The 27,887-nt window shown below is 51.6% G+C and overlaps 9 protein-coding genes across 9 annotated transcripts; 5 read left to right on the forward strand and 4 right to left on the reverse strand.

The window, feature by feature from the left end:
* Nucleotides 1-380: 380 nt before the first annotated feature.
* N7508_005432 (uncharacterized protein) lies at nt 381-1,676 on the forward strand (the record flags this gene model as incomplete). The annotated part of the gene is made up of 1 exon (XM_058463498.1): nt 381-1,676. One exon carries the CDS (start codon nt 381-383, stop codon nt 1,674-1,676), a length of 1,296 nt encoding a protein of 431 aa, XP_058319976.1.
* A 716-nt stretch (nt 1,677-2,392) lies between these two features.
* On the forward strand, nt 2,393-3,902 carry N7508_005433 (argininosuccinate lyase ARG4; the record flags this gene model as incomplete). The annotated part of the gene is made up of 3 exons (XM_058463499.1): nt 2,393-2,447; nt 2,510-3,340; nt 3,394-3,902. 3 exons carry the CDS (start codon nt 2,393-2,395, stop codon nt 3,900-3,902), a joined length of 1,395 nt encoding a protein of 464 aa, XP_058319977.1.
* Nucleotides 3,903-4,143: 241 nt separating this feature from the next.
* On the reverse strand, nt 4,144-4,962 carry N7508_005434 (uncharacterized protein; the record flags this gene model as incomplete). Its single annotated transcript, XM_058463500.1, has 1 exon — nt 4,144-4,962. The coding sequence occupies one exon, from the start codon at nt 4,960-4,962 to the stop codon at nt 4,144-4,146; it is 819 nt and encodes a 272-aa protein (XP_058319978.1).
* A 360-nt stretch (nt 4,963-5,322) lies between these two features.
* On the forward strand, nt 5,323-5,982 carry N7508_005435 (uncharacterized protein; the record flags this gene model as incomplete). The annotated part of the gene is made up of 1 exon (XM_058463501.1): nt 5,323-5,982. One exon carries the CDS (start codon nt 5,323-5,325, stop codon nt 5,980-5,982), a length of 660 nt encoding a protein of 219 aa, XP_058319979.1.
* Nucleotides 5,983-6,786: 804 nt separating this feature from the next.
* N7508_005436 (uncharacterized protein) lies at nt 6,787-9,015 on the reverse strand (the record flags this gene model as incomplete). The annotated part of the gene is made up of 6 exons (XM_058463502.1): nt 6,787-7,006; nt 7,058-8,446; nt 8,503-8,666; nt 8,724-8,797; nt 8,860-8,914; nt 8,974-9,015. 6 exons carry the CDS (start codon nt 9,013-9,015, stop codon nt 6,787-6,789), a joined length of 1,944 nt encoding a protein of 647 aa, XP_058319980.1.
* A 610-nt stretch (nt 9,016-9,625) lies between these two features.
* On the reverse strand, nt 9,626-11,129 carry rpt1 (proteasome regulatory particle base subunit RPT1; the record flags this gene model as incomplete). Its single annotated transcript, XM_058463503.1, has 4 exons — nt 9,626-10,505; nt 10,560-10,789; nt 10,848-10,962; nt 11,035-11,129. The coding sequence occupies 4 exons, from the start codon at nt 11,127-11,129 to the stop codon at nt 9,626-9,628; spliced, it is 1,320 nt and encodes a 439-aa protein (XP_058319981.1).
* A 319-nt stretch (nt 11,130-11,448) lies between these two features.
* Nucleotides 11,449-13,368, forward strand: N7508_005438 (chaperonin-containing T-complex subunit CCT4; the record flags this gene model as incomplete). Its single annotated transcript, XM_058463504.1, has 7 exons — nt 11,449-11,496; nt 11,546-11,597; nt 11,648-11,670; nt 11,727-11,756; nt 11,807-11,836; nt 11,890-12,465; nt 12,514-13,368. The coding sequence occupies 7 exons, from the start codon at nt 11,449-11,451 to the stop codon at nt 13,366-13,368; spliced, it is 1,614 nt and encodes a 537-aa protein (XP_058319982.1).
* A 748-nt stretch (nt 13,369-14,116) lies between these two features.
* dapB (dipeptidyl aminopeptidase dapB) lies at nt 14,117-16,950 on the forward strand (the record flags this gene model as incomplete). Its single annotated transcript, XM_058463505.1, has 3 exons — nt 14,117-16,475; nt 16,535-16,804; nt 16,871-16,950. The coding sequence occupies 3 exons, from the start codon at nt 14,117-14,119 to the stop codon at nt 16,948-16,950; spliced, it is 2,709 nt and encodes a 902-aa protein (XP_058319983.1).
* A 509-nt stretch (nt 16,951-17,459) lies between these two features.
* Nucleotides 17,460-26,228, reverse strand: gtb3 (glycosyltransferase family 4 protein; the record flags this gene model as incomplete). Its single annotated transcript, XM_058463506.1, is given in 4 exon segments — nt 17,460-20,351; nt 20,369-25,915; nt 25,974-26,063; nt 26,151-26,228. 4 exon segments carry the CDS (start codon nt 26,226-26,228, stop codon nt 17,460-17,462), a joined length of 8,607 nt encoding a protein of 2,868 aa, XP_058319984.1.
* Nucleotides 26,229-27,887: the final 1,659 nt, after the last annotated feature.

Raw genomic sequence — 27,887 nt, forward strand, 5'->3', positions numbered from 1 at the left:
CAGAGTTGACAGAGATCGACCGTAGATCGTAGAAATCGATAGTGCCGCACCGCCACAGGCACAGACCGAGTCTGACCGACAGTGACAAATACTTGGGGGACTAGTGAGTTCTCGATGTTAACTGAGATTCGACTAAGATTCTGAGATCCGAAGCCCATTAGCCGCGCGTGGTTTAGCTCAGGCCCCCATCAGTTGATAGGATCACCGACGATCCACATGTACTCTGAGTCATGACTCGAATATGCCGACCTGTCAATCTGTCAATCTGTCAATCTGTCAATCTGTCAACCTGTCGATTCCGTGAACATTCAGGATCAATAGTGTCATAGTGTCGGCATTTGATATCAGTCTTCGCCCCCTGAACCAGGTACCCGGAAGAGATGGAGTCCTGCAGCTACTACGAGCACGATGCAGCAACAATAATGCCGATACTCGTTTCCCAATTGCCGTATTCCACAACTCTCCTCCGACGCATCCAACACGGCATCGCCTACCCATCAGCGACCGCCAAGGTCTTAGCAACCTTCCCAGCCGGCACAACCCCTGACCCTAAAAAACCGTGGCTGGCTGCGCGGGTGGATCTCTTTCTCGGCCGCGAGACCCAGATGCAAATCTACTCCAGCCTTGAAGCGGAGACGTCAATGATCGACGCTGTCAGCCATGCCCAAATTAACCCAGCGACACCGGAATCAAGTTCAAGTTCCAATTCCATTGTTTACACCCTCTCAGCTCCCCCTCCCGTCCTAGACCTGGCCCGCGCGCAACTATTGGCCCTACTTTCTCACGTCAAAACCCACTTCCTGCCACCGTACCTGTCATCTCTGTCCTCGAGCCGAGATCCGACTTCAGCTGCGCCAGTCGATCCGGACAATGCAGGTTCAGACTCTCGCGTGGCTTCGGCAATCTCTGACAATGCCAATAATAACAATGGCATACCCCTGATCCCCGCGCCTGACCCACAAGCCTTCCTAATCGGAAGCCTTCATACAGGTCTCTTCGCGCTACTACAGCGATCGGGCAAATACACAGCTGGTGATTCGCTACCCAATATCCGGGTCCATCGCTTCGACAATCCACCCTACCACAAGTACTTTTTCCGAAGATCCGAGTTTGCTCCCACGGAAGGGTCTGGCAGTCCGGCTGATGATGATCTTTTTGCTGATCTTTCCCTGCCGCCTGGTTATCGGTTCCGAAATCGTCGTGGTAGGGTGGGCATTCTTGATGTGCATTTAGATCTTGTGCAGAGTCGGACGCATATCCCCCGTTCTAAGAGGCAGCTTTCTTCTATGCCTGGTATGGCGCTTTATTGCGATGACTCTATAGATAATGAGGGCGAGAGTGGGAGTGGTGATGGGAATGATGATGAGATGCCTATTGCGTGGGGTTTTCTTGGTGTTGATGGAGCGTTGGCTACGCTGCATGTTGAACCTGAGCATCGTGGGAAGGGTCTTGCGCTTCTTTTGTCTAAGGCGATTATGCGTAGGGGTATGGCTACTGATGGGATCTTTGGTGCTGGGACTATTCAGTCTGGGGATGCTGTACTTCGTGAGCGGGTTGGGGAATGGACGCATACCGAGGTGGCTGGGTATAATATGGCCAGTCGGAGGGTTATGGAAAAGATTGGGGGTACAGTGTTGACGACTGTTACTTGGTCTGTTATTGAGCTCTCTAGCTGAAGTTGCTACTCCTTTTCAGTTTGGTGGCATTATAGTGTAGATACGGTTTGTTTGAGATCTGAGCATAGGAAGCTAGAAGTACAATACGCATGTCATGATGGTTCAATTGATCGCTCTGTACAAAGAATGTCCTACAAATACCAAACCTCTTTCATGTATAGGCCATTGCAGTGTGTCAATTGGTTGCCAGGCACACTGTTACGGTATATCTCAGTCTCTTTCTTCGGATCCCATTCTTCTGTGGTTGTTTGGGGTAACATGTCTCAATTGAGCAAGTTGGACTTCTAGCCTATCAAACGTTGCAAAAGCGGTGACTGCACCTATCTTACCATAATTCATACTTACCCATGGCTATTTTCCAGTAGCCATATGGATTGGAAATAGGCACACTTGTATTCACCAAGGGCTCCCAATATATATTACGGAGATGAACGATAAATTTTCGCAGGTTTACTGCGCAAGCCAGTCTCAACTGAAAGTTCAAATCTTGTTCGCAGCCCCGATGAGAAAACCAAATTCAATTCCATACTGTACAGCCATACTTCAAGGTTAATAGTAGAATGTTGAAATGTGAGCCGTAAACACCCCAGATATGCCCAATTAGGTTTAGCGTACCGATGATCGGCCACTTTGAGCACCACGCAGTCGAACTTCACCTCTTCTTTCCCTCCTTTCCCTCCAGATTCAAGCCATTGACTCTTCTCATACCGTTCAAAATGAGTAACCAAAAAGGTGTCGCCGAGAACATGCTCTGGGGAGGCCGCTTCACCCGTGAGTACCTCAACCCCTCTATCCCACCAAAAATCCCACTGACTCATACGTCAAAAAAACAGAGGGCCTTGACCCTCTGATGGTGCAGTACAACATGTCTCTGCCCTACGACCGTGTCTTCTGGAAGCAGGACATCGCCGGCTCCATCGCCTTTGCCCGCGCCAACACCAAATCCGGCATCCTCACCCCGCAAGAATTCGCTGAAATCGAGCGCGGCTTCAAGCAGATCGCTGAGGAATGGCAGTCAAACACCTTTGTCGCCAAGGAGAATGACGAGGATATCCACACTGCTAACGAGCGCCGCCTGGGCGAGATCATCGGCAAGGAGATTGGCGGTAAGCTGCATACCGGCCGGTCGCGTAATGAGCAGATCGCGACGGACATGCGCCTGTGGCTGCGCGATGAGCTTCGTCTTATCGAGAGCCACCTCTGCGATCTGATCAAGGTCTCCATTGCCCGCGCTGAGCAGGACATCGCCTACATCATGCCCGGCTACACCCACCTCCAGAAGGCCCAGCCCGTCCGTTGGTCCCACTGGCTACTGTCCCACGCTACTGCTTTCGCTAGTGAGCTGCAGCGTCTGCGTGAGGTTATCCGCCGCGTTAACCGCAGCCCCCTCGGTACCGGTGCCCTTGCTGGTAACCCCTTCAACATTGACCGTGAGGCTATGGCCAAGGAGCTTGGCTTCGATGGTCTGCTGTACAACTCCATGAACGCTGTTGCCGACCGTGACTTTGCCATGGAGATGATGCAGTGGGGTAGCTCTTTCATGCTCAAGATCTCTCGCTGGGCCGAGGACTTGATCATCTACAGCAGTCTCGAGTTCGGCTTTGTCCGCCTGTCTGATGCCTACTCCACTGGCTCATCGCTGATGCCCCAGAAGAAGAACGCCGGTAAGCATTCACCAATGTATTTTCGATGAAACAGTATACTGACACCTTTATAGACAGCCTGGAGTTGCTCCGCGGTAAGGCTGGTCGTGCCTTTGGCCAAATGGCCGGCCTGATGTGCACTATCAAGGGCCTGCCCACTACCTACAACAAGGATCTGCAGGAGAGTGTCGAGCCCATGCTCGACCACGTCAAGACTGTCAGCGACAGCATCCAGATTGGTACCGGTGTTCTCTCCACCCTCACCGTCATCCCTGAGAAGATGACCGCCGCTCTCGCCCCTGAGATGCTGGCCACTGAGATCGCCGACTACCTCGTCCGCAAGGGTGTTCCCTTCCGTGAGGGCCACCACATCTCCGGCCGTGTTGTTGCTCTCGCCGAGAACACCTCCGTCCCCATGGACACACTTTCTCTCCAGCAGCTCCAGGAGGTCGACTCCCGCTTCGACGCTGATGTCCAGGCCTGCCTCGACTACGAGCGTGCTGTCGAGCTGAAGGATGCCATTGGTGGTACCAGCAAGCGCGCTGTCCTGGAGCAGACTGCTGTGCTGAAGAACCTCCTGTAAATTCTTTTTGGATACGATATATGACTGGAAAAAAAGCTGCGCTTTCGGGTAGACAAAAATGAATATATGATTTGACTTGTTGGATTGGAGACTCAGACTATCATACTACGCCTTAACTTCGTTATTTATTTGATTGAACTATGACTACAACTCACCAGGACCACCACATTTCATCAATATCGAATTCAAACGACAGAGGAACCAACATAACATAAACCAACAACCGCATTACCATCCACCCTCAAGTCCTAACACCCATTTCCATCATCCCAGCAAGAGACTTAATATCAGCATCCGTAAAACCATCCCGCCCATCATAAGCAGGCGGAACATCCCCATCATCATCCTCCAAAACCTTCAAACCATCCAAAACCGCAGTCGCATCCTGACACCTCAGCTCCTCACTCGAAGGACTATGAACCCTCTCATCCCCATGAACCGTATCCAGCATCTGAATGCCTCTCTCAGCCCTTCCACCACCATTCCCACCACCACCCCCACTCCCATAATGCATAAAACTCATAACATGTTCATGACAACTCCCCCCAACATCCCGCCCCCGACCGGTAGACCTCCCAATCTCCATCCCACTAGAATAACGATCCAAATTTGCGCCTAGGACGATACCGTCGGCGGTTATGATCTGTCCAGCGGGTTGTCTGATTAGACTTCCACCCACACTCCTACTTCCACTCTGGCTTTGGGTCTGGCTTTGACTTTGACTCGTCCCTTCAGATGTAGACGTATAAGTCAGAGGAATAGAGGAAGTAGATTCCCACGCCCGCATAGCCATACCCCGTGGACTCCCATTACCATTACCAGTTCTATTCCGGCAGCGCTGGTCAATAGGACCGTTGATAAGCCCACTCTGCGAATGCGAAGCTAGTTCATGACACAGCCGGTAGAAGCTTGTATCTGGTAATTCGGGGGTAGGGGAGAAGCCTTGGCGGTGTGGGAGGGGCATTGGGGGGATGGAGGTGGTGGACGAGGATTTTAATCTCAATGGATGGGAGACTAGGTTTGTTGATGAGGAGCTGTTGCTGTGGTTGTGACTGCCCATTGTTATTGACGGGGGTGTGTTGCTTGGTCTTCTGTCTAATGGGAAGGTTGTTGAAGGGGCTGTTGATGAGTTTGCGGGTATGGATGTCGTTAGGGAGTCTGGTTGGTTGGGTTGATGTTAGTTGGCTTCATAGTAGATATATGCTAATGGGTAGTTTGGTTTGGGGGTTGGGGTTTGGGGTGTAGGCCTGACCTACCAGTTGCTGTGTTTCCATCGCTGTCAGATATCGCCTTTGCATCGGATGACCTGTGGCGGCCGTAGCGAGATCGGGCTGCTCCGTGTGGATACCATGAGATTATTGATGAGAGCTTCTCATGTTTTCCTTGTATTCTCCTGCGACGGTAACAGCAGAATAGTAGGATGGCGCAGATTATTAGGGCTGCTACACCTCCCACCACTCCGCCGATTAGGGCACCTCGGTTGGGTGCGGCCCCTGAATTGCTGGATTCTGATGACGGCGATGCAGTACTTGCATGGCTCCCACCTAGGACAGAGGACAACGCGGTCACATGGGTGGCTTCTAACGTTGTCGATGTTGTAGCTGTCGCTGTTGTTGTGGGAGTATCTGAAGCAGTCTGCGTCTCTGAAGTTGTGGTTGTGTCGAAACTTGTAGATGAAGTCGACAATGAGACCGTTAATGGCCTTTGTGATGATAATGAAATAGACGAATCAGTCGACGAGGTAGTTGATAAGGATGTCCTGCTTGACGAGAGAAGCGGAATCCCTATTCTAGCCGTGATTGCTGTCAAACCCGCCACCGATGTAGCCTCAGGGACAGAAGTGCTCAAAGCATCATCTCCATTATTATCTGGACAAACGCCGCTCGTACACGGGTCACTGGAGCAGCATCCACGAAAGTTACCTGCAGTGCAGACATACCACTGCTTGCTTCCCGTGCAGCTAACAGCTGCACGGGGAAACAGATCGTTAACGTCCAACGACATTATAGAGATGATTTGGTGTTCAAGGTATCGAGAGATCTCGGATCAAAGCGATGAACTCGTCGTGTATGCCAACTAGGGCAACTCTCAACGACTGGAAGCGAGCGAGCTCATCCAGTCGATGAGAACTCGAGATTCCACGATGTTTCCCAGTAGAAAAAGGCAGCAAAAGTCAAATGGAATCAACTTGGCAAATATTGTTGCTGCTGGCATTCATAATCCATCAGGTGGAGGTCATGGGAGGCCTTGGCCCTCTTCCTCAAAGACGTCCGGGATGAGACTCATTGTTTAGCGTGATTGGTAACGATCCCTGGTGCCAGTAACATCCTCCAAATATAGAATCAAATAGCAAGAGTAAAAATAGGATTACTCTTAACTTGTGAGGGCTGCCCTTGCTCTTTGGCGGAGAGGAAGCGAAGACGCGGTAATCGACCATGTTCCGGACTTGTGCATAAGGGCTAGTTAACAGCGTCTGCCAGTGTTTCTGCAGCAACACTGTGAATTCAAAAACATTCAAGGTTCAACGGTTTCTTTGTTGACTCGAGCCAAGACCTGAAAAAGACTGGGCACGTGGCAGACTACGGGATGAGGGTAAGATTAAAAAATAACGCAATGTGAAAGAAACTGAGGAAAAAAACACCCAGTACAACTCTTCGCCTGTTGAAATAAAGGAAAATAATATGGCTATACAAGATGGTAAGTAACACAGTCAAATAAAAAACATGGTCTTTTGCATGGGTTCATCCCCTTGAAACGGGGCCCCGACGCCACAAGCCCTACTTTCACATCTATGAGGCTCGGAAAGGGCGTCGATAGGTTCCATTTGCGACAACTCCGTGGTATCCTCCAAATTCTCTGCGGGTCAATTCCCAAAATAGCGAGCTTAGTAGGTACGCTTGAAAGGCGGCACGGCCTTGCACTCGCTCTCATCCAGGGTGTTGGCCTCGACGGCACGGTAGCCGAGCTTGACTTCACCGTGGGCTTCCTTCTGCCAGGAGAGAGTGTGCTTCATCCAGTTCTCATCGTCACGGTCGGGGAAGTCCTCACGGGCGTGGGCACCACGAGATTCCTTACGGGCAGCAGCGGAAGTAGCGGTTTGGGTACTGTGAATGATGTTAGCAAAAGCTTCTGATTTCTAAGTCGGTTATACGTACGCGCAAGTCAACAGGTTGCGGAGCTCAAGGGTCTCAACCAGATCGGTGTTCCAGATCATGGAGCGGTCCTTGGTGCCAACCTGGGAGTACCACTGGTCGATCTCGTTGACCTTCTGGACACCTTCGTCCAAGCTCTCCTGGGTACGGAAAACGCTGACATCGGTCTGCATGGCCTTCTGCATGGCGTTGCGGACATCAAAAGTAGACTTGGGGCCCTCGGCGGTACGAGCAAAGTCCAGGTCCTTGATGGACTGAGCACCAGCGTCGGAGGCGAGCTCCTTGTGGGGAGCACCGGGGGTGGCAATGTCACGGACACGGTGAGAGACAGCACGGCCGAAGACGATCAAGTCAAGCAGAGAGTTGGCACCCAGGCGGTTAGCACCGTGGACAGACACACAGGCGGCCTCACCACAGGCGTACAGACCCTTAACAACCTTCTCCTGGCCGTTCTGGTCAACGTCAATAACCTCACCAGTGTACTTGGTGGGGATACCACCCATGTTGTAGTGGACGGTGGGGAGGACAGGAATGGGCTGCTTGGTGACATCAACACCGGCGAAAATAGAGGCAGTCTCGGAAATACCGGGCAGACGCTCGTGGAGGAGGTCGGCAGGCAAGTGGCTGAGCTGCAGGTAGATGTGGTCCTTCTCGGGACCGACACCACGGCCCTCACGGATCTCAAGGGTCATGGAACGAGAGACAACGTCACGGGAAGCCAGATCCTTGGCGGTAGGAGCATAACGTTCCATGAAACGCTCACCCTCGGAGTTCAGGAGGTAACCACCCTCGCCACGGGAGCCCTCGGTGATCAGACAACCGGCACCGTAGATACCAGTGGGGTGGAACTGGACGAACTCCAGATCCTGGTTAGGAAGACCAGCACGGGCGACCATAGCCATACCGTCACCAGTGCAAGTGTGGGCCGAGGTGCAACTGAAGTAGGCACGTCCGTAACCACCGGTGGCCAGAACGGTGTGGTGGGCCTTGAAGCGGTGCAGAGTACCATCCTCCTGGTTGTAGGCAATGATACCACGGCACTCACCATCCTCCATCAACAGGTCGAGAGCGAAGTATTCGATGAAGTAGTTGGTGTTGTGGCGGAGAGACTGTCCGTAGAGGGTGTGCAGGAGAGCGTGACCGGTACGGTCAGCGGCAGCGGCGCAACGGTAGGCCTGGCCACCCTTGCCGAAGTCCTTAGACTGACCACCGAAAGCACGTTGGTAGATACGTCCATCCTCTGTACGGGAGAAGGGGCAACCGTAACCCTCGAGCTCGCGAACACTGGCCGGGGCCTCGCGGGTCATGTAGTGAATGGCGTCCTGGTCACCAAGCCAATCGGAACCCTTCACGGTATCGTACATGTGCCATCTCCAGTCATCCTCGTGCATGCTATATTCCAATTAGACGCGATTCGATATCTGGCGAAATTTTCGATAGAAACCTACTTTCCGAGGGCAGCGTTGATACCACCTTGGGCAGCGACAGTGTGACTTCTCGTAGGGAACAGCTTGGAGACACAAGCAGTGTTGAATCCGGCCTCGGCCAGACCGAAGGCAGCGCGCAAACCGGCACCACCGGCACCGACAACGACGGCATCGTACTCGTGGTCCTGCGCAAGTCAGATCCGATGGCCTTCCTTTTCATCCGAGGGTGTTTTGTTTCTTACAATGATGGGGTACTTGTCGGTCAGGTATCCGCTGGACTCCTTAGCGCGCAGAGGCTGGTTGGCCCAGATTTTGGCTGGCGCAAGAGTAGTTAGTGGTGCGAACGTGGATTAACGGATTGAATGGCTCAATGCGTACCTGCGGGCCTTGAAGAAGAGAACAGACGTCTCTGATCCCGCAAAATGCGGGAAACCTGGAGAAATGGGCCAGTCAGTCGGTTGCACATGAGCCGAAAATCGTTGCGTGCCTCACCTTGGAGGCAGGAGCTAGGCTCCGCATGCTCAGAGAGCTCATGATGGATCAACAGAGAATTATAATTCCCTAATGAACCAAGAGAAAATAGGGACACAGGTTGTCCAAAAACAGCTAAAGAGAGGAGATGGTGGAATAGCGAACTCCTTCCAGAGCAACTTCATCTGGAGTCGGGATGCGGTTTGGCAGTTTCACGCTGACTCAGCCAATTACTTAGTATTCCGGGGCCTGTGATTGGCCGGTTCGGCCTCCCCATCGGCAACTGCGAGAATGCCTCGGGTTCGCCGGTCGTCCGTTTTGCCGCGAGGCAGTGGGCGCCGGGAGGATACGGTAGAGCCTCAGTGAGGGTTATGAGGGTGGTTGCTCGAAGTATGGGGTCTACTAATAGAGCCTGGTTATTCTTTCGGATTGGATTTTCACTACAGCCAGCTAATATCCCCCAATGTCTCTTTAACCTGTGGAATATGTATAGTCGTGGATCACGTGCTATCACATGATCTTACATCGTGACCCGATTAGGGAACTATAGATGCCGGTTACTGAAACTCAAATGATTTAGATTATAGATGCATTGACCTGGAATTCACTCCGACATAACAAGACAATAGTGATCATACATTCCATCCGTAATGCAAATCCAGTCGGGATCTTTCTAGTTGTATTGCATGTAAGTTGCCGTCGAGTTGAACTTGAGGTTGCCCTTGATAACCTTCTCGACGGAAGCCAGGAAGTCCTTCTCGGTAGCAACCTTGCGACGGGCACGAATGGCGAACATACCAGCCTCGGTCGCCACACTGCGGAGCTCAGCACCAGTAGCGTTGGGGCACAGTCGTGAAATCAGCTCCCAACGGATGTCCCGCTCCACGGACATGCTCTTGGCGTGAATGCGGAGAATGTTTGCACGACCCTCGACATCAGGTAGCGAGAATTCAATCTTACGATCGATACGGCCAGGACGCATCAGGGCCGGGTCAAGTATGGACGGACGGTTGGTAGCGAACATGACCTTGATGTTACCACGGGAATCGAAACCATCCAACTGGGTGATCAATTCCAGCATAGTACGCTGCACTTCGTTGTCACCACCAGCACCATCGTCGAAACGGGCACCACCGACGGCATCGATTTCGTCGAAGAAGATGATGCAAGCCTTCTTGGTACGAGCCATCTCGAAGAGCTCACGGACCATGCGAGCACCCTCACCAACATACTTCTGTACCAACTCACTACCAATGACACGAATGAAGGTGGCATCTGTTCGGTTGGCGACTGCACGAGCACAAAGGGTCTTTCCGGTTCCGGGAGGGCCATAGAGCAGGGCACCCTTGGGCGGGTCGATACCGAGGTTCACGAAACGTTCTGGCGATAGCAACGGCATCTCGACGACTTCTCGTAGCTTCTCGATTTGTTCTTTGCATCCACCGACATCGCCATAAGTAACGTCGGGTTTATCCTCGACCGTCATCATCGTCACGCTGGGGTCGATCTTTGGCGGCAAGGGCAGCATAATCTGGTACTTATTGCGGTCGACACTGCAGAGCCTAGTCAGTAGCTGTGAAGGACACGAATTCCGCCGGTGTACCTACCCAACTCTCATGCCTTCTTCGATATCTGTTGGGCTGACGCGCTCTCCTAGGTTGACAACAAACTTGGCAATCTGCTTGACGTTGATCACATATTTGCTCTTGTCCGAGTCTTTTTCATCCTGGATAATCTTAGTGCACCGCGCAACCTGGAGTGGCTGTTCCTCTGCCATGCGCTGTCGATCGGCTGCAACATCCCAAAGGTGTGGAGGTGCAAGACCAGTGTCGGATTCCTGGTAAAGTGTAAGCTTCAATTACTCAAGGGATCGAAAGAGCTGGAGAAGTAATCACCTTAACGCCGATCTTTTCATTGACGCTTGCTTGTTTGTCCTTGATATCCTTTTCGAGCTTCTTCAATGCTGTCGCGTAAGGCGCAGCGCCGTAGGTCTTGAGTACTGCGATATCACTGTAGGGGACGTCAGCTAATCATTGCCATCGCGCTTCGACTGAATCGAATCCAAACAAGGCGAGAACTCACTCGTCTGTGAGAGGTGTGATCTTCTTCTCGGGTTCCTCGTCGTCTGCGAAGTTCTTTTGGTACTTCTCCCAGTTCTGACCCGTGGCGCTAGGCATGATGAAAGGTGTTGACAGCCCAAGGCCGAGGAGCTAGGGGACGTTCCGGGGAGGCAATAAGGTCGAAAGGGTGTATGCAAGTAAAGCAGATCCAACTTGCTCCGAATACTGCGGCAATTTGGAAAAAGATAGATAGCTGGGTATTGAGAGACGGATGATGTAGCAGAGCTGCGGTGGCCGAGCTAACCTCACTAATCAGTGCCAAGCTTCATCACCGCCCCAGAACCTCGCAGAATTTCCTGTGTGTCCTCCACCATCAACAGTCAACTTCACCCTTTCCCTCATTTTTTACGGTTCGTTTTGAATATTAACTTTCAAAATGGCTGCCGCAGTAGCTCAGGGAACCGCCGGTAACAATGCCTTCAAGGTGCGAGCCCTCAAAATGATGTGTGTGGGCTATTTCTGATTGCATGCAGGACAAGGAGAAGCCTATGGCCGTGCGGGCGTCCAACATTCTCGCTGCTCGGGGTATGTACTGTTGATCGGGTTAAGAGGGACTGTTGCTAACACAATTATAGCTGTTTCCGATGCTATTCGAACCGTACGCGTGCTCAGGTTATCTGCAAATACATAGATGAGGGGCTAACAGGAATGCAGTCTTTGGGACCCAGGGGTATGGACAAGATGGTAAGTTTATATCAACTCTTGATTCTATACAGACTCTAACGTCTTTCAAGATTCAAACGCCCAAGGGACAGACCATCATCGTACGCATCAATTCCTATTTGAACATTTCCGGAGCCCCAACTGACCCCCGCAGACCAACGATGGAAACACCATGTTGAAGGATATGAGCGTGATGCACCCCGCCGCCCGTATGCTTGTCGATCTGAGTGCCGCACAGGATGTTGAGGCTGGTGATGGAACAACATCAGTTGTTGTCATAGCTGGCAGTCTGCTCGGTGCCGCCGAGAAGTTGCTGTCCAAGGGCATTCACCCTACTGTCATCTCCGAGTCTTTCCAGAGAGCCGCCGGTGCTGCCGTCGAGATCCTCCACAACATGTCCCGCCCTATCAACCTTTCTGATCGTGGCACCCTCCTGCAAGCCGCCTCCACCTCCCTTTCCTCGAAGATCGTGTCTCAGCACTCTGGCCTCCTGGGCCCCATGGCCGTCGACTCCGTCCTGAAGGTCTGTGATCCAAAGACGGCAGAGAATGTTGACCTGCGTGATATTCGTATTGTGAAGAAGGTTGGCGGAACCATTGAGGACAGCGAGATGGTCGATGGTGTTGTTCTCAATCAGCCTGTGATCAAGAGCAGCGGTGGTCCCACAAGAATTGAGAAAGCCCGGATAGGTCTCATCCAGTTCCAACTGAGCCCCCTAAGCCTGATGTATGTTGTTCCGTGGGTTGGTGTTGGGCATGGACTGACAATAGCAATCTAGATGGAAAACCAAATCGTCGTGAACGACTACCGCCAGATGGATAAGATCCTGAAGGAGGAGCGCCAATACCTGCTCAACATGGTCAAGAAGATTCAGAAGACCAAGTGTAACGTTCTTTTGATCCAGAAGTCTATCCTCCGTGACGCCGTGAACGAACTTTCCCTCCACTTCCTTTCCCGTCTCAAGATTCTCGCCATCAAGGATATCGAGCGTGATGAGGTTGAGTTCCTCTGCAAGAGTCTCGGCTGTAAGCCCGTCGCCAACGTCGACTCTTTCACCGAGGATAAGCTTGGTACTGCCGACCTCGTCGAAGAAGTCCAGGCTTCCGGTGCCCGTTATGTCAAAATCACCGGCATCAAGGCTCCTCTCTCTGCTTACAACCAGACTGTCTCCATCGTTGCCCGCGGTGCCAACAGCCTGATTCTCGACGAGGCTGAGCGTTCGCTTCACGACGCCCTGTGTGTCATCCGCTGTCTCGTTAAGAAGCGCGCCATGATTGCAGGTGGTGGTGCTCCCGAGGTCGAAGTGGCCCACGCCCTTGCCAAACGCTCCCGTGAGCTTACCGGCACGGAGGCTATCTGCTTCAAGGCCTTCGCCGATGCCATGGAGGTCATCCCTACCACCCTGGCCGAGAACGCTGGTCTCAACTCCATTAAGGTTGTCACCGACCTGCGTCACCGTCACGCACAGGGTCAGCACAACGCCGGTGTCAGCATTCGCAGTGGTGGTGTCAAGGACGATATCACAGAGGAGAACATTCTGCAGCCCTTGCTGGTTAGCACCAGCGCAATTGAGCTGGCTGCTGAGACTGTGAAGATGATCATGAGAATTGATGACATTGCTCTGTCCCGGTAAACGCCTTCGGCGGCCGCTAACGTGAGCTGTATGATGGAAAGCGATGTTCTCGCGACGAGTAATTACAAAAAATATCCCGTTTCTACATAGAATCATTCTCAGGCTTGTACAAACTTCTAAGCTCTTAATGTTCGTCGCATATATTGTGTAGTCACGTACGAGTTGGGGAAGTATGACTGAGGTGGCAGTGAAGGGACCTTGTTTCCTGCTTTGTGTCATTATTTCTATTTGGCGTTGTTCTTGGTTCTCTGCTATCGAAAAATGAACAAAGTCAAAAGGTTTACATGTTGTAGAATGCTTTCCAGAAGTATAACATGCTGCACACTCCGTACTTGACCAAACCTCGAGATATATACATAAGTTACTTGCTGAAAGCCGAGTCTCACACCAACCAGTCTCTTACCGATATCAATACCATACACTCTTATATTTAGAACAGTTCACATACAATGTTTGCAATTGAAAACGGTAATCAGTAAGAACTGGCCGAGGTCAGTAAGTGGCTCTTTGTTGGTGCCAAGATCGCCTCGGCCCACGAGGGAAGGGGGGTTGGAACGCCTGCAGAGCCACAGCCCCCAAGTTGTCGTCTTCAAGGGAGCTCAATCGTGTCCTTTCTCTTGAGAATCGGCGACAATATATATAAAATCATTCGGGTGATCGCTCGTGTCCTGTCCTCACATTCGCATCCGCACCGATAAGAGATAGAGCGACGATCGGACGTCAGCTTGACCCGTGAACTCCAACCACCATGGGGAAGCTCGACGAAGGCCACCCCGAGTCCGTCCCGTTGAGCCGACAGCGGTCGGAGTCTCTCGACTCTCAGACATCCACCGACTCCGACTTATCGATTGCCTCCGCGGCTTTCATGGAGAACCACAAGCGTGCCCACGACATACCGATGGAGGAAGGGGACGGGGAGAGATACCGCGATATAGAAGATGGAGGTGACCATGACTCGGATATACCTTTATTGCACAGTGGGAAGAAGGCAGCCTCGTCAAGTCGCCTGCACCAAATCGTCTGGTTGCTTGTGGTGCTCTGTGTGGGGGGTTGGGTGCTTGCATTCGTGCTGTTCCTCACGCATAAGCGGCCCGATACCGCGGCATTATCATCTGTCTCAACAGTTGAGATCCATGAGCCGGAATCAGCTACTGGGGGCACGAGTTACGGGAAACCGGTGACCCTCGAGCAAGTATTGACAGGTGACTGGCTGCCGCGGTCCCACGCGATCTCTTGGATCGCAGGCCCCAATGGCGAAGATGGTCTTCTCGTTGAGCGGGGCGAGAAGCAGGATGCTTATTTGCGAGTTGAAGACATCCGCAATAGCAAAGATGGCGTTGATAGCCTCGAGACTAAAGTGTTGATGAAGAAGGGCTATATCTGGGGTGGTGGCGGGATTGTTACCCCAGTCAAGACGTGGCCGAGCCCTGATTTGAAAAAAGTCTTGATCATGTCTGACTCTCAGCACAACTTCCGGCATTCGTACTTCGGTAAATATTGGATTTTCGATGTGGCGACGCAGAAGGCTGAGCCGCTGGATCCTCAGAATCTCAGTGCGCGCGTGCAGCTTGCGGTCTGGGCACCCACTTCTGATGCAGTCGTGTTTGTTCGAGAGAACAACCTTTACTTGCGCAAACTAGCTTCGGAAGAGGTCATATCTATTACCAAGGATGGTAGCGAGGACCTCTTCTATGGCGTCCCAGACTGGGTATATGAGGAGGAAGTCTTCCAAGGCAACACCGGAACCTGGTGGTCCACTGATGGAAAGTTTGTCGCGTTCCTTCGCACGAATGAGACAGCGGTGACGGAATACCCTATTCAGTATTTCCTTTCTCGACCATCAGGCAAAAAGCCCCCTCCAGGCCTTGAGAACTACCCCGAGGTCAGCCAGATCAAATACCCCAAACCTGGTAGTCCGAACCCCATCGTCAACTTGCAATTCTATGATGTCGAGAAGAATGAGGTCTTCTCATTTGATATGCCAGAAGACTTTGTTGACGAGGAACGGATTATCATCGAGATTGTCTGGGCGTCCGAGGGCAAGGTTTTGATTCGGGAGACCAACCGTGAGAGTGATGTTGTCAAGATTTTCGTGATGGACACAGAGGCTCGAACTGGAAAGCTTGTGCGATCCGACGATATTGCGGCCCTCGACGGTGGCTGGGTTGAACCATCCCAATCAACCAAATTCATCCCTGCTGATGCAGAAAACGGCCGCCCACATGACGGCTATATCGACACTGTTATATATCAAGGCTATGATCATTTGGCTTACTTCACACCTTTCGAGAACCCCAAGCCCATCATGCTGACCAAAGGCAACTGGGAGGTGGTTAATGCACCCTCCGCTGTTGACCTGAAGAAGGGCCTGGTCTATTTCGTCGCTACAAAAGAGGCTCCGACTGAGCGTCACGTATACTCGGTCAAGCTGGATGGTTCCGACCTTCGACCGCTGACAGACATATCTGCACCCGCCTTCTTCGACGTTTCATTCTCTGATGGAGCCGGATACGGCTTGCTCAGCTATAAGGGCCCTGCAGTGCCGTGGCAGGCTGTGATCAACACTCACGGCAGCGAGATCGAGTTCGAAAGCCTCATCGAGGAAAACCATAAGCTTACTGAAATGGTCGAGGACTTTGCCCTCCCAGCAGAGGTCTACACTAATGTAACGATCGATGGTTATACACTTCAAGTCCTTGAGCGTCGCCCTCCACACTTCAACCCCAAGAAAAAGTACCCTGTACTGTTCTTCTTATACGGCGGACCTGGTTCGCAGACAGTGGATCGTAAATTCACCATCGACTTCCAATCGTATGTTGCCTCAAGCTTGGGCTACATCGTGGTCACTTTGGATGGTCGTGGAACAGGATTCATCGGGAGAGAAGCCCGAACCATTGTTCGTGGTGACATCGGCCACTATGAAGCCCACGATCAGATTGAAACTGCCAAGATCTGGTCCAATAAGAACTACGTTGATGAAACTCGCATGGCAGTCTGGGGCTGGAGCTATGGCGGTTTCATGGCCTTGAAGGTTCTTGAACAAGATGCGGGCGAGACGTTCCAATACGGCATGGCCGTGGCGCCAGTAACAGACTGGAGATTCTACGGTGGGTTTCTCTAAGATGCTAGATTGTGGCTTCTATAGTACTAACTTGCCAATCTCTAGACTCTATCTATACAGAACGTTATATGCATACGCCCGAGCACAACCCTACAGGCTATGAGAACGCCTCCATCAGCAACGTCATGGCATTGGGCCAGAACACTCGATTCCTAATTATGCACGGCGTTGCTGATGATAATGTTCACCTGCAGAATACCTTGGTGCTGATTGACAAGCTGGACTTGTCGAACATCGATAATTACGATATGCAGGTCTTCCCTGATTCAGATCATAGTATCAATTTCCACATGGCGCATACGCTTGTTTATGAACGTGAGTTCTGTTCTCTTCGATTGCATACCCATACTGAAAGGAGCAATGACTAATTACCAACCATAGGTCTTTCGAGCTGGCTCATCAATGCATTCAACGGCGAATGGCAACGGATCGCAAACCCGAAACCGGAGGAGTCAACATGACGAACGGTCTAGCGCTCCTTGTGACTTTTCTTTTTCGGGATATATGTTCTTTTACTTTTGGCGCATGCCTCTTTGGCGGTTTTATAGCTTCCCTAAGATTGCTCGAACGCACTGCTTCGTAAATATGCCATCTATAAGTTACTGTGTACTATATTGGAATATTGGAATTGGAATGGAAGCACATTATGATTAATTGCATATTTTATGAATTAATAGAGTAAGGGACAGTAGTTGCTCAGGTATGCCGCAATTTTCGATGCTTCGCAAAAAAGAAAAAAAACTGGTATAGAAAATCAAAAAATAAACAACCATATTGACAGCGGGCTTTTCGTAAATACTCTTGTTGGCCCTTTCAAGGGAACCAAGCCTGACACCAAACAATGCAAATGACAAATGCAAATTTCAAATGCGCATATAAACAAAAAGATAAAAAAGAAGTATACAGGAGTGCAGTATGTGCAAATAGGGAGGATGTGAGTGAGCGAGTGCGTGAGTGGGTGGTGACGCTCTTAACCACTAGGAGGAGGGTTCAGGCCGCCAGCGCGGATGAACTCATCTCTCATGACGACGCTGACATCCGAGTTACGGTATGGAGCGAGGTCCTCGCGGTGAAGGCCGCGAATCTGTTCGCGACCCGCGGTAGAGATAGAGCGATTGTGAGATTGAGGACGGGGAGAGTGGGTGCGGCTGCCCAGGACAGAAAGGCGGTGATTGGAAGTCCACATGGGAGATCTGTTGCCGGGGTTGCTACTAGTAGACATCATAGATTGTCTAGGAGCGAAGACAGGCAGGCGAGCGAAGGACTCGGTATCGGTGGAAATGTTGCTCATGCTCATGGCCGAGATATCAGACATAGGACGGTGGTAGCCACCACGACCAGGGACGTGAGAGACAGTGCTGTATAGTGTGGAGACACCAGAAACAGCAGATGAGCGCCATGAGTGCACAGCGCCACGGGGAATAGTGATGATCTCCTCATCGACGCCGTTCTCGATGGCGGTTGCCACGTCGGCGGGCTCGATGGGGTCACCCGCAGCGCGACTGGCCATCATCTTGGCGGACTTTCCGATCCAGAGCATCTGCTCGTGCTCACGAAGGTATCGGTCACCACTGAAGGACTTCTGGACGATCTTGCGGGTCATCATGCCGAGCTTGCGGCGGTGCTCGCTTTTTGTGTACATACGGCGGGTGATGGCTGCCACATCCTCTGCGGTGGGGGAGTTGGTCAGGATTGGGGCGGGCTCGGTGTCGTCACTGTATTTGCTCCATTCGCCAAGCATGGCAAGCATGCCGATCTGTGCCTTGGCCAGGTTGAGGGCGTCGTTGGGTGCGACCACGGCACTGAATCGGGAGAAGTCGTCTGGGTCACTGAGAACTCGGAGGGAGGCACCGACGTCTGTGCAGACGACGGGAGCACCAGTGAGAGCGGCTTCACCTAGGGCGAGAGGAAGACCCTCGGACAGAGACGAGTTGAGGAAGAGCCAAGTGTTCTCTAGGACCTTCATGGGGTCGGCAGTCCCGCACAGTGTGACCTTACCACGGAGACCCTTTGATGCGATGATCTCTTGACATTCAGTGGAGTATGTAGGGGCTTTGTCAATGGCACCATAGATGTCCAGGTGGTAATCGTCGAACTTCCACTGGTTGATGATGATATCGGCAGCGAGAAGGGCGATCTTGATATCCTTGGCATACCAGACGTGAGACAACATGGTGACAGTCGGGCGCTCAGACTTGATCTCCTTGACTGGGGCGAATTTCTGCATGTCAGTGATACCATTGACAACGGGATCAATCTTGCGGCGGAAGACGTTGCGGTGCTCAATTGTACCCTGGCAAGTACCAATCTCGACTTCCCAACCGGGATTGAAGAAGTCGGCACAAGGAAGAATGATATCGGCATGGTGCAAAGTCAAGACAGAGGTAATGCGCATCAATCCAAGCAGCGAGTTACGAACGAATGGCGAAAGCTTGCAAAGTGCAGATGATAGGCACAGGTTGGTTTCACGCCAACTGATAGCGTGATCCCAAATTTGCAGAGTACACTTGCGCTTGATCTTGCAGACAACACCGTACGAGGCACTGACGCTGTGGTGGGAGGCTTGGAAGGTCGAGGGAATCTTCTCCGGGACGGGTATCGAGAAAATGAACAGGTAGCGGTACCAGAGCTCCAGGGCAACATCAAGGGCGGCCAGGGTGGGAAGTTCGGTGTCGAACCACTCCGATGATGGCATCGCATTGGACATCTCCTGAGTGAGCCACAGCTCACGCCAACTCTGCTTGACAGTTTCACTGTTCCACACTTGGGTCCAATGACGAGATTCCTGGAAGTATGTGTTGAGGTTCACCAGAGCACGAGTCGCTTGGTGGATATCGGCCTTTGTGAGATTGATTGCACGCGCACCCTTAACCAAGGCTGTCAAGATAGGAATGAAGTTCATCTTGATATCAAACTCGCTGGCGGAAGTCACATTGTCGACCTCGGCATCCAGCTTGTTGTGGAACAAACCGTGAGTTGGCGTCAGGAAATCCATACCCCAGAGCGGGATTAACTTGAGAGACTGGATGTTCTGCTCGGTCTGGTGCTTAGGAACACCAAAGTCGTTTGCAGACTCACAAATCATGTGCCACTTAATGGTCCGCAGGGAGTTGATCATGTCTCGTCGACAGGCAGAGACACCACCACCTTCATTGGGCCAGGTACCATTGTCAGCGGCCATGACGTGCAGTGTCTTGTCAGTATCAGTTCCGAAGTTCTTAGAGCGAGTGTTGACAACAGCGTCACCACCGGGGCCGAAGTTGAGCAGATCGGTGATCTTCACAGCGAGGGGAGTCCAGCTAGAGATGTTGTCGTCCAGATCGGCACTAGCCATGATAGCATCGGCACGGAGGTCCATATACTTCTTTGCAGATCCAAGGTTACCCCAGTCACGACTGCGCCAGTACGGAGCAAGGACTCGGTCTCTGCGAAGAATACGGTCGTCCATCCAGCGGACAATAATGGCATCGAAGTCAACACGGTCCTTCCAGGCCTTCCACATGAGAGAACGAGCACGGGAAGTGGAAACAACAAAGCGCTTCTTGGTCAATCCGAGTGTGCGAGTGAGTAAATTTGACTGGAGACTGTCACAGTAAAAGAAGGGGTTGTCATGCACGAAGCTGGTATACTTCGGCTTGGCCAGGACACCCAGGTAATCGTGCTCGATCATGGGAGGGGTCTGAACCTTCTGCCCGTTGATAGTGGTGAAGATCGTGGGATGGAACTTGTGATCGTACAACCAGCGACTCTCGTAGACATCGGCACCCTGGACGAAGCTGGCTTCTGTCACCTTGGAGTGAGGAATCCAGCGTTCCACCTTCTCGGGGTGACGACGGGGGGCGCACACCAAGACACTGTACAGCTGATGTGAGACAAGACGAATTCAGCGCGGAGCAGCTCATCACCGAAACGGGGGTTCTTGCGGTAGTGGTACTTGAAGCGGATCAAGTTACCGTCCTTCATGTAGGAACCAGATTCGATGAGACCCTTGCGGTTGTATTGAACACTTTGCAGGTGGTTGGCACCAGCCACACAGCGACGTCCCAATGGAATGCGAGCCGAAGACTTGTTGCCAAGCTTGAAGCCCTTCTTGGTCGGGGATTGGTAGTCGTAGTGATATTCGTTGGTGACTTTGCCATCTTTGAACTCTTGCTTGACAAGAAGCAACATCTCACCAGAGTAGGTGCTGACATACTTCAGTGCTTTGACCTCCTTAGGCTCGGTCTTGTGGTCGCCTGCATAATGGTAGATCTTGAACCCACCGTCAATCTCGTGATGCCGGAATGCCGTGAATGTGCCATCCAGACTTTGAACAATAACTCTGCTCTTCTTGATGTGGATAGTCATGCCCTTGGTCTCTTCCCACAGACGCTTGACGTTCTGGCGACCGTGAAATAGGAAGAATGACAAGCCAAAGTCTTGAACAGCCTTAGAGTAAACCCAGAACATGTTCAAAAAGAAGACAGTAGGGACACGGACAACGGTAGGAAGGGGCTGAACGACGTGGTTGAACTCTCTCTGGAACTCAGGATCTGCAACCAAAGCGACGACAAAGAACTTGACCATTGTACCCATCTTGTGATATATGTAGCTCAGGGGTTCTCTGAAAAGTGACAGCACAAGTGGGAGCTTACGAGGTACATAAGAGATGTACTCCGAAGTCTCAGAATCCTTGGGGAGAGCAGCTTCTCCAGTTCCCCAGTGAGCGTAGTCGAGAACACTAATCGCGGTGGCTGCTCCAAGGTTGCAACGGGCAACGTGGATGTCAAGGTCCTTGGTGTCAAAGGTGCAAAGGCTCTCCTGAAGCCATTGTCGCTGGCTGTTAGAGAGACTGCACTGCTGTCCCAAGCAACGCTTGAGCAGTACATCACGAACTTCGTTAGGCAGCTTGTCCCAGTGAATATCAGCCTCGAAACCAAGACAGAGCTGTCGGAGAAGCTCTTTCTTGGCCCAGCGAACGACAGTGGAGGTATTGGCCTCCTCGCGAAGCTGTCGGGCCATGGTGTGTGTGACTCCACCAGAGATAATTGATCCTGCCAGTGATGCGTATTCGTGGGGAACACCCATCATGAGTTCAGTGACAGCGTGGAGTAGAGTCTCGGCAATGACCTGGCAGTTAGCACTAATATCGAGACGCTCGTCCAGGAGACCTCCAACGCTGATGGCCAGCTTCAGCTGGTTACCAGTGCTGCAACTCAAAGCACGAATACCGGGACCGAGAGAACCGATTGGAACAAGCTCAATGACAACGTCGCCCTTTTCCCATGCGGAGATAGCAGTGTTGACAATATCCTTGGAGCCGGGGAAGGCTTCTTCAATGCGGAGCTCTTCTCTGCGAGAAGTCATAGCACTTCTGATTTCAACACCAGGGTGAACAGCAGGGTTGAGCTGGAATCGAGAGTCGGATGGAAGCAGAGTATAGTTCTCGAAGAAAGTCTGGAGTTCCTGCTGGGACCATTCAGGGTCGGACCAAGGGGTGGTGAAGGCGTGGAAGGTCCGGCCAAGCTCGACTGGTGAGTCAACCTTGTTAGGCATGCCCATCTTGGCATTCCAGATAGCGAGGAAAGCGACAGTCCAGGTGGCGGATCCCAGACCGATGATCTGAGAGTACTTGAACGAAGAGGGCAGGCAGACCTTGAGAGCGATACCAACTGGCAATCCGACGCAGATGCCAGTAATGAGAGGCTTGAGCGCATGAGGGCCGGTGAAGATCTTGGTGTATTGATACCAGATCAAACCAGTGTAGGCCAGAACGTAGGAGAAGAAGATGATCATACCTTCCCGGGTTTCCTGGAAAGTCCAAATGAGAGCAGTTGCCAGAGCCAGACTCCATACGTGCCAAAGGAGGAAGCGGAGCAGAACCCGCCAGTATACTTTGCGGCGGAGCTCGACTTCCTTCTTCTGGGCGATCCGAATATCCTTAGCAGACTTGACAGAGGTGGGGGCCTTGCTGCCAAGGGCATCATGGAGTTCTTGAGCCTTGGTATCAATGAGAACAGCTCCGATCAGGTAGTAAGCAAGAGCAAAACCAACAGCCATGCGGTTCGCGTCGTTCTCAGCGGGAGCATAGCCAAGCATGCGATCACCACTGAGCATTTGAATCCACTTGTCGAGAAGGGCAATCACGAAGTACAGGATACCACATCCGATCTCCTTGCTGGACTGGCGCCAGTGAACGAAGGCATTGTGCAGGCGGAGACCCTTCTGGGAGTTGCGAAGAACGTCCAATGCGACCTTGGTTTGGATGTTCCAGCCAGAACTGAACGCAATTGGGCGAGGGACATCAGCATAACGACAGTACCAATCAAGGAGGAAGTTGGTCGATTCCCAATCCCGAGCAAGTTCGAAAACCAGCTTATCCTTGGTTGCCTTGGAGAATATGCCACGCTTCTGTTCGGCCAAGACGTCCTTGGACAGTGCCTCTCTTGCCAGCTTGAGTGCAGCTGGATCACTCATATTTGCGAAGACCTTCTCATCATCGTGGCCGTACACACTGATGTACCACTTGCGAATTTCGGTATCATCGGTTCGGCGAATATCTTGGTACCAGGTGACCCATTTGGATGTCACTGAGCGCAGGCATAGTAAGAGCACACCAATGAAGACATAGATGATGGCAAGATAGATTGCTGAGTCGTTGCCGGCCCAGGTGGTGATAATTGGTGACAGGAACAGAATCGGGATACAGTAAATAATGGGCTTGCGACCGGACAAAAAACTCGATCCGGGATAACTGAAACTGGCGAGCGAGGCGAAGGTCGAGAAGTAGATTGTTAGAGCGATCAGATATAGGTAGAAGATTATACCAGCACGAGGGCTTCTGACGGCTGAGATGGCAACGAAACCAACCAAACCACCGGCGATGGTGAAGGCAATACCAGCAATCAAGCGGATAAGAACGAACATGTTAGCAGCCGCAAACGCCATTGAGATGAGATAGTAAGGACCACCGCACGCAATCCAGGTACCAATCGCACCGGAAAGCAGCAAAGAAATCATCAGGGCCATGGTCGCACTGTCTTGTTCTTCGTAGGTCATGTCAGCAGAGAGGTACAGACCGCGACCGATCATAGTGAGCAGGATAATATCAATTAGGGCCGGGATAGCGAACACACTCAGGAAGGTGAATCGCTGATAGCCACGCATAACCTTGGGCTGTTCGTCCGGGTTGACATCGATCTGGGCTCCAGCATAGGATGTAGCAAGCTGAGGAGCACCGTTCGCCCAGTTCGGAGGCTGGTGTTGGTTATAGTAGCCTCTGAAACGATTAGACAACAGCCTGCCGAAAACACTTGGAGCAACATCGAAGTAGGCCTCGCATCGGGAGCCAAGAGCGAATGACTCGGCAAATGCGGCAGCTTGGTCGGAGTGACTGTTGAACAGAGGGTTCCGATCAGTCACTTCCTGGTAAATCTCGTCAAAGGCACCCTTTCTCGCAGCGCAGAAGAGAGCAAGGGCCATCATGTCGACATATGCGTCAACAGAGCCACCCTTCAGAAGTGCACATAGTCCATTGGTAATAGCAGCAAGATCATCTTCACGGCGTACTCTGAGGATCTGACCAAGTACAGTGTCGACTTGGTTGAAAAGAGAGAGACAGGCCTTGGCTGAAGGATGCTTGCACCCTTGGTCCCGGTACCATTCGATACGAGATCCAATCAGTTCTTCGGGGGAAGTAGACTTATCGAGATATCCAACGGTGTTGTGAGCTTTCAGTAGGGCAAACGAAGGAGAGTCCATGAGTTGCTTGTGAATATAGGCACAGATAACCTCGACGAGCTCGCTGTGAACATCGGTCAACGACAGATGCTGCAACATGAGAAGGCGCTCTTCGGGGGTGAGAACATCGATATCCTGAATCAGACGGCGGGGGAGACCAGTTTCGGCGGAAACATCCTTAGACCAGGTGGCGAAGGTGGCCTCAGCCTCGAAGCAAACATGTCGGGGAAACCCCTTGGCCGACAGATAAGTATGGAGGATGGTTCCAGCGAGACCCTGGGCGTTCTTGGATACGTAAATTTCAATACCCTCAGCATCCATCTCAAAGACAGCCCAGAAGCGGAAATCGGAGCTCTTACGCAGACCAGAATCGAGAGCCAGGTTCACGTGCAAGAGATCATTAGAGGCCCAGTTAGCAAGCTCCTTGATGGAACTGGCAAGCTGATCTTCATCATCGGAAAGGTCCAAGCTGTCATGGAATTGGCGAAGGAGAAGACCGATGCTCTGGATCTTGGTGGTTGGAACGGGATGAAGTAGGTTGAGTGACTTGAGACGTTGCTGAGATTGAACAATCTCGGCGAAAACCATCGGCGATGAGTCGGAGCCGAGAGGGAAACACCCGAGAGAGTTGTACGCCATTCCAGACATGGAGATCGAGAGAGGGCTACCCTGCGATTTGACCTGAGCAACCCATTCAGGCGGATCACGCAGTCGAGATGTCGGGCTATCAGGGGCCTTGGAGTTGTATTCTTCGGAGTCAAGCAGTTCGTTAACAGCAGGGAAGAGAGGCTGGAGAGCTTCCCAACCATCTTTCATATCCGGAGAAGGCAGGATGTTCAAGTTGGAACGCCAGGTATCATGAGCCTTCATAATCTCAGCTTCTTTCAACCATCCGAAGGAGGGAAGAGGCTCGAGAGTTGTGATATTCAAGTCCGCATCTTGCAAGGCAGCCTCGGAACCGATCCAAGTAATTGCGCTGTAGAAGCTGGTCCACTGGAGAGATCTGCGAACAATTGCGTTGGTCACAGTCACACCATCGTCAATAGTCTCCCAGGCCATCACAACAAAGTCTCTCATGCAAGACTCAGAGACGAATGCTTTGATAGTCGATTGGAGCTCGGCCATGGCGAAGTAGTCGCGCTTCTCGCCCTCAGGCATGACGCTAGCATTCCGAATGACCAGACCAGCAACGGCGTCGGTTTGAACAGCCTTTCTGTCTTTCAAGAAATGTGGAGGTGCCGATTCAAGGTACACTGCTAGACCGAGGCCGCTAATCGTCTCAAGCAACTTTCTGCGGACGGAGGGACAGAGAACATCTTCCCAGTTGGCGAGAAGAATACCGGAGAACTTTGTTTCGTTGAAACCGATTGCGAGTAATTCCTCAACCTTCTCAATGACGGTGAGGGCAGAGGACTTTGGGGCAGCAATTCGGGCGAAATCGACACGTCCCAACACTTGGCTACGCTCATGTCTAGAGATAGCCTTGGAAACACCGGGCTGGAATGGATCAACAATAAGAAGATCCCACTCTTCCAGCAGTCTTTCTTGCGAGGCAGTAGGCGGGTTTTCGAAGCCACCGAGGTATACGCCGAAGCTCGAGGGCTTTCCTTTGCGTGCACGGGTCTCAATAAGGTTGAATTCACGGTTGGCTAGCTGAGCGAGGCGCTTAGAGACACTCGCGGAAACAGTGTCTGGTGGCGGTCTCGACTAGAGATACACTGGAGTTAATATTGTAAAACATTTGAGTCTTCTGAGTTGATGTTACCTTGTAATATTTGATAAATCTTCGCGCTCCGGACCATATAATAGATACGGTTCCGATAGTGACGGTTAATAGCAAAACTCCGATGAATATCTAGAAGAGCTGTTAGAAGGACTGTCTCCACGTCTCCACCCATGAATTCTCGGAGTCAAGTTGTAAAAGGGACCAAAATCAACATACAAACTGCCACCAGTGTCCTTTCATGGAAGCCCAGCCCACGGGGTGGGCTTCCACAGGAAGGAGCTTCCTTTCTGTCATGGCAAATCTCGTGGAGTCTTCGACTCAACAAGTGTCGGACGCAATATATGAGGAACAAGGTCGGAAATAAACTGTGACCAATGGAGCTGAGACGTTCTCAAACACTCATAGTGACATGATGGAACGAATGACTATAGTTTGCCCTTAGGTGTGTAAAGCGAAGGATAGCAAAGGATGGCGACACAGGATGGAATTGGAGAAACACAGAGGAGCTTGGTCAACAGGGTGATAGGTAAAAAGAGTAGTGGGGGGACAGTGGCTAAAGTGAATACCCACTTCTCCAAGCCTCAGAGAATAGTAATAAGTTCGCGAGTAATACGTTCGCCTCCAAGGGTCCCTTGTCACGTATGTAGTCAGGGGGCTTGGAAAAAGATTAAAATTAAAAATCTATAGCTTCGCCTTTTTTAAACTGATTAGGACAAAGACCTATGGATCCGTGACCGGGGGAATTCTAGGCGTTTGTGAAGTAGAGATCTAAAAAACACGGGGCAAAAATAGCACACTAAGTTTTTTCTGTTAGATGCAGGACTAAAAAAGCCTAAGAGACGCACCAGGGCTGACCGATGAGACAGGTGAGTGGAGACATGCATACTCCAGTACATGGCCATGTGTATGTGGCAAAACCATGCGATCGATATCGTGGCCATAGTTAATGTCCGGAGGGCTCGTTCCGAAGTCGTGGGCCGGGTACCTGAACGCAAGCTGTGCCTCCGGCGAGCTATCAATTCTGCATTCTGGGCTACTTGTTACTGATCTCAATTCTCACGTATCGAATCCTCTCGGGTTTCGTCTTTGGCAGCAATCTAAGAAAAACAAATGCAAAATAAAAATAAAATAAAATAAACAAGATGCATGCCGTTAGACACGGGCTAGAAGGAGAGGATTCGCTGGACAGTACCGACCGGGAAATGTGAAGTCTTGGCAGCCATGGGTCAAAACTGAAAGAAAGAAAAAAAGAGAAACTCGCGTAGCGCTGAGGTTTGAAACTAAGAAGCCAAACTCCAAATGGAAGTGGTCGCGAATAGAACCCATACATGTACAGACTGGTAATGCAAATTTCACTGTAACACAGTACACGGTACGGTACCCGAGATACCTTCAGAAATACGAGTTCCAAATTTACTATGCATATCCACCTACCCTATCGGGTCTACATGCATCGATGCCCCTTTCCCCACGCCAAGTCTGGATGTGCTCCGAACCTGGACTTTGTAAGAGCCCCAAGTCCAGGCTGTGCACTCGGCGATAAGAGGTCTTTGCGGCGATGCCGAGTCCGAACAGCGCACCCGCAGTACAATGTGCTTGCTCTCGGAGCTTTTAGCCCTGCGTTGGCGTCTTGCATGTCTCGGTTTGTGGACTCGATTGCCTAATACTGCTTTATTCTCCATTTATCTGATTAGTATTTCTGCCCCAGGGCCAAAAAAAGAATTTTTTCGAATCCACCGAAGCCATAGCGACCCCTGCAGTAAATTTGCTCGCCTGCCCTGCCAAGGACATTTCGTGACTAGCCAATCGTATGCCTAGCCATTCGCTTAAGGACATTGCGGATGTCTCTGGTGACCCCGTTTCCAACTCATCGGATTTCACCTCCCCGGCAAATAGGTCCAATTTGCCCGTAGTCAAATCCCAATCGATTACTTGACGCCACATGGAGACCTA

Source organism: Penicillium antarcticum (assembly GCF_028974205.1).
Source record: "Penicillium antarcticum strain IBT 31339 chromosome Unknown utg000005l_segment0_segment0, whole genome shotgun sequence".
Lineage (NCBI taxonomy): Eukaryota > Fungi > Ascomycota > Eurotiomycetes > Eurotiales > Aspergillaceae > Penicillium > Penicillium antarcticum.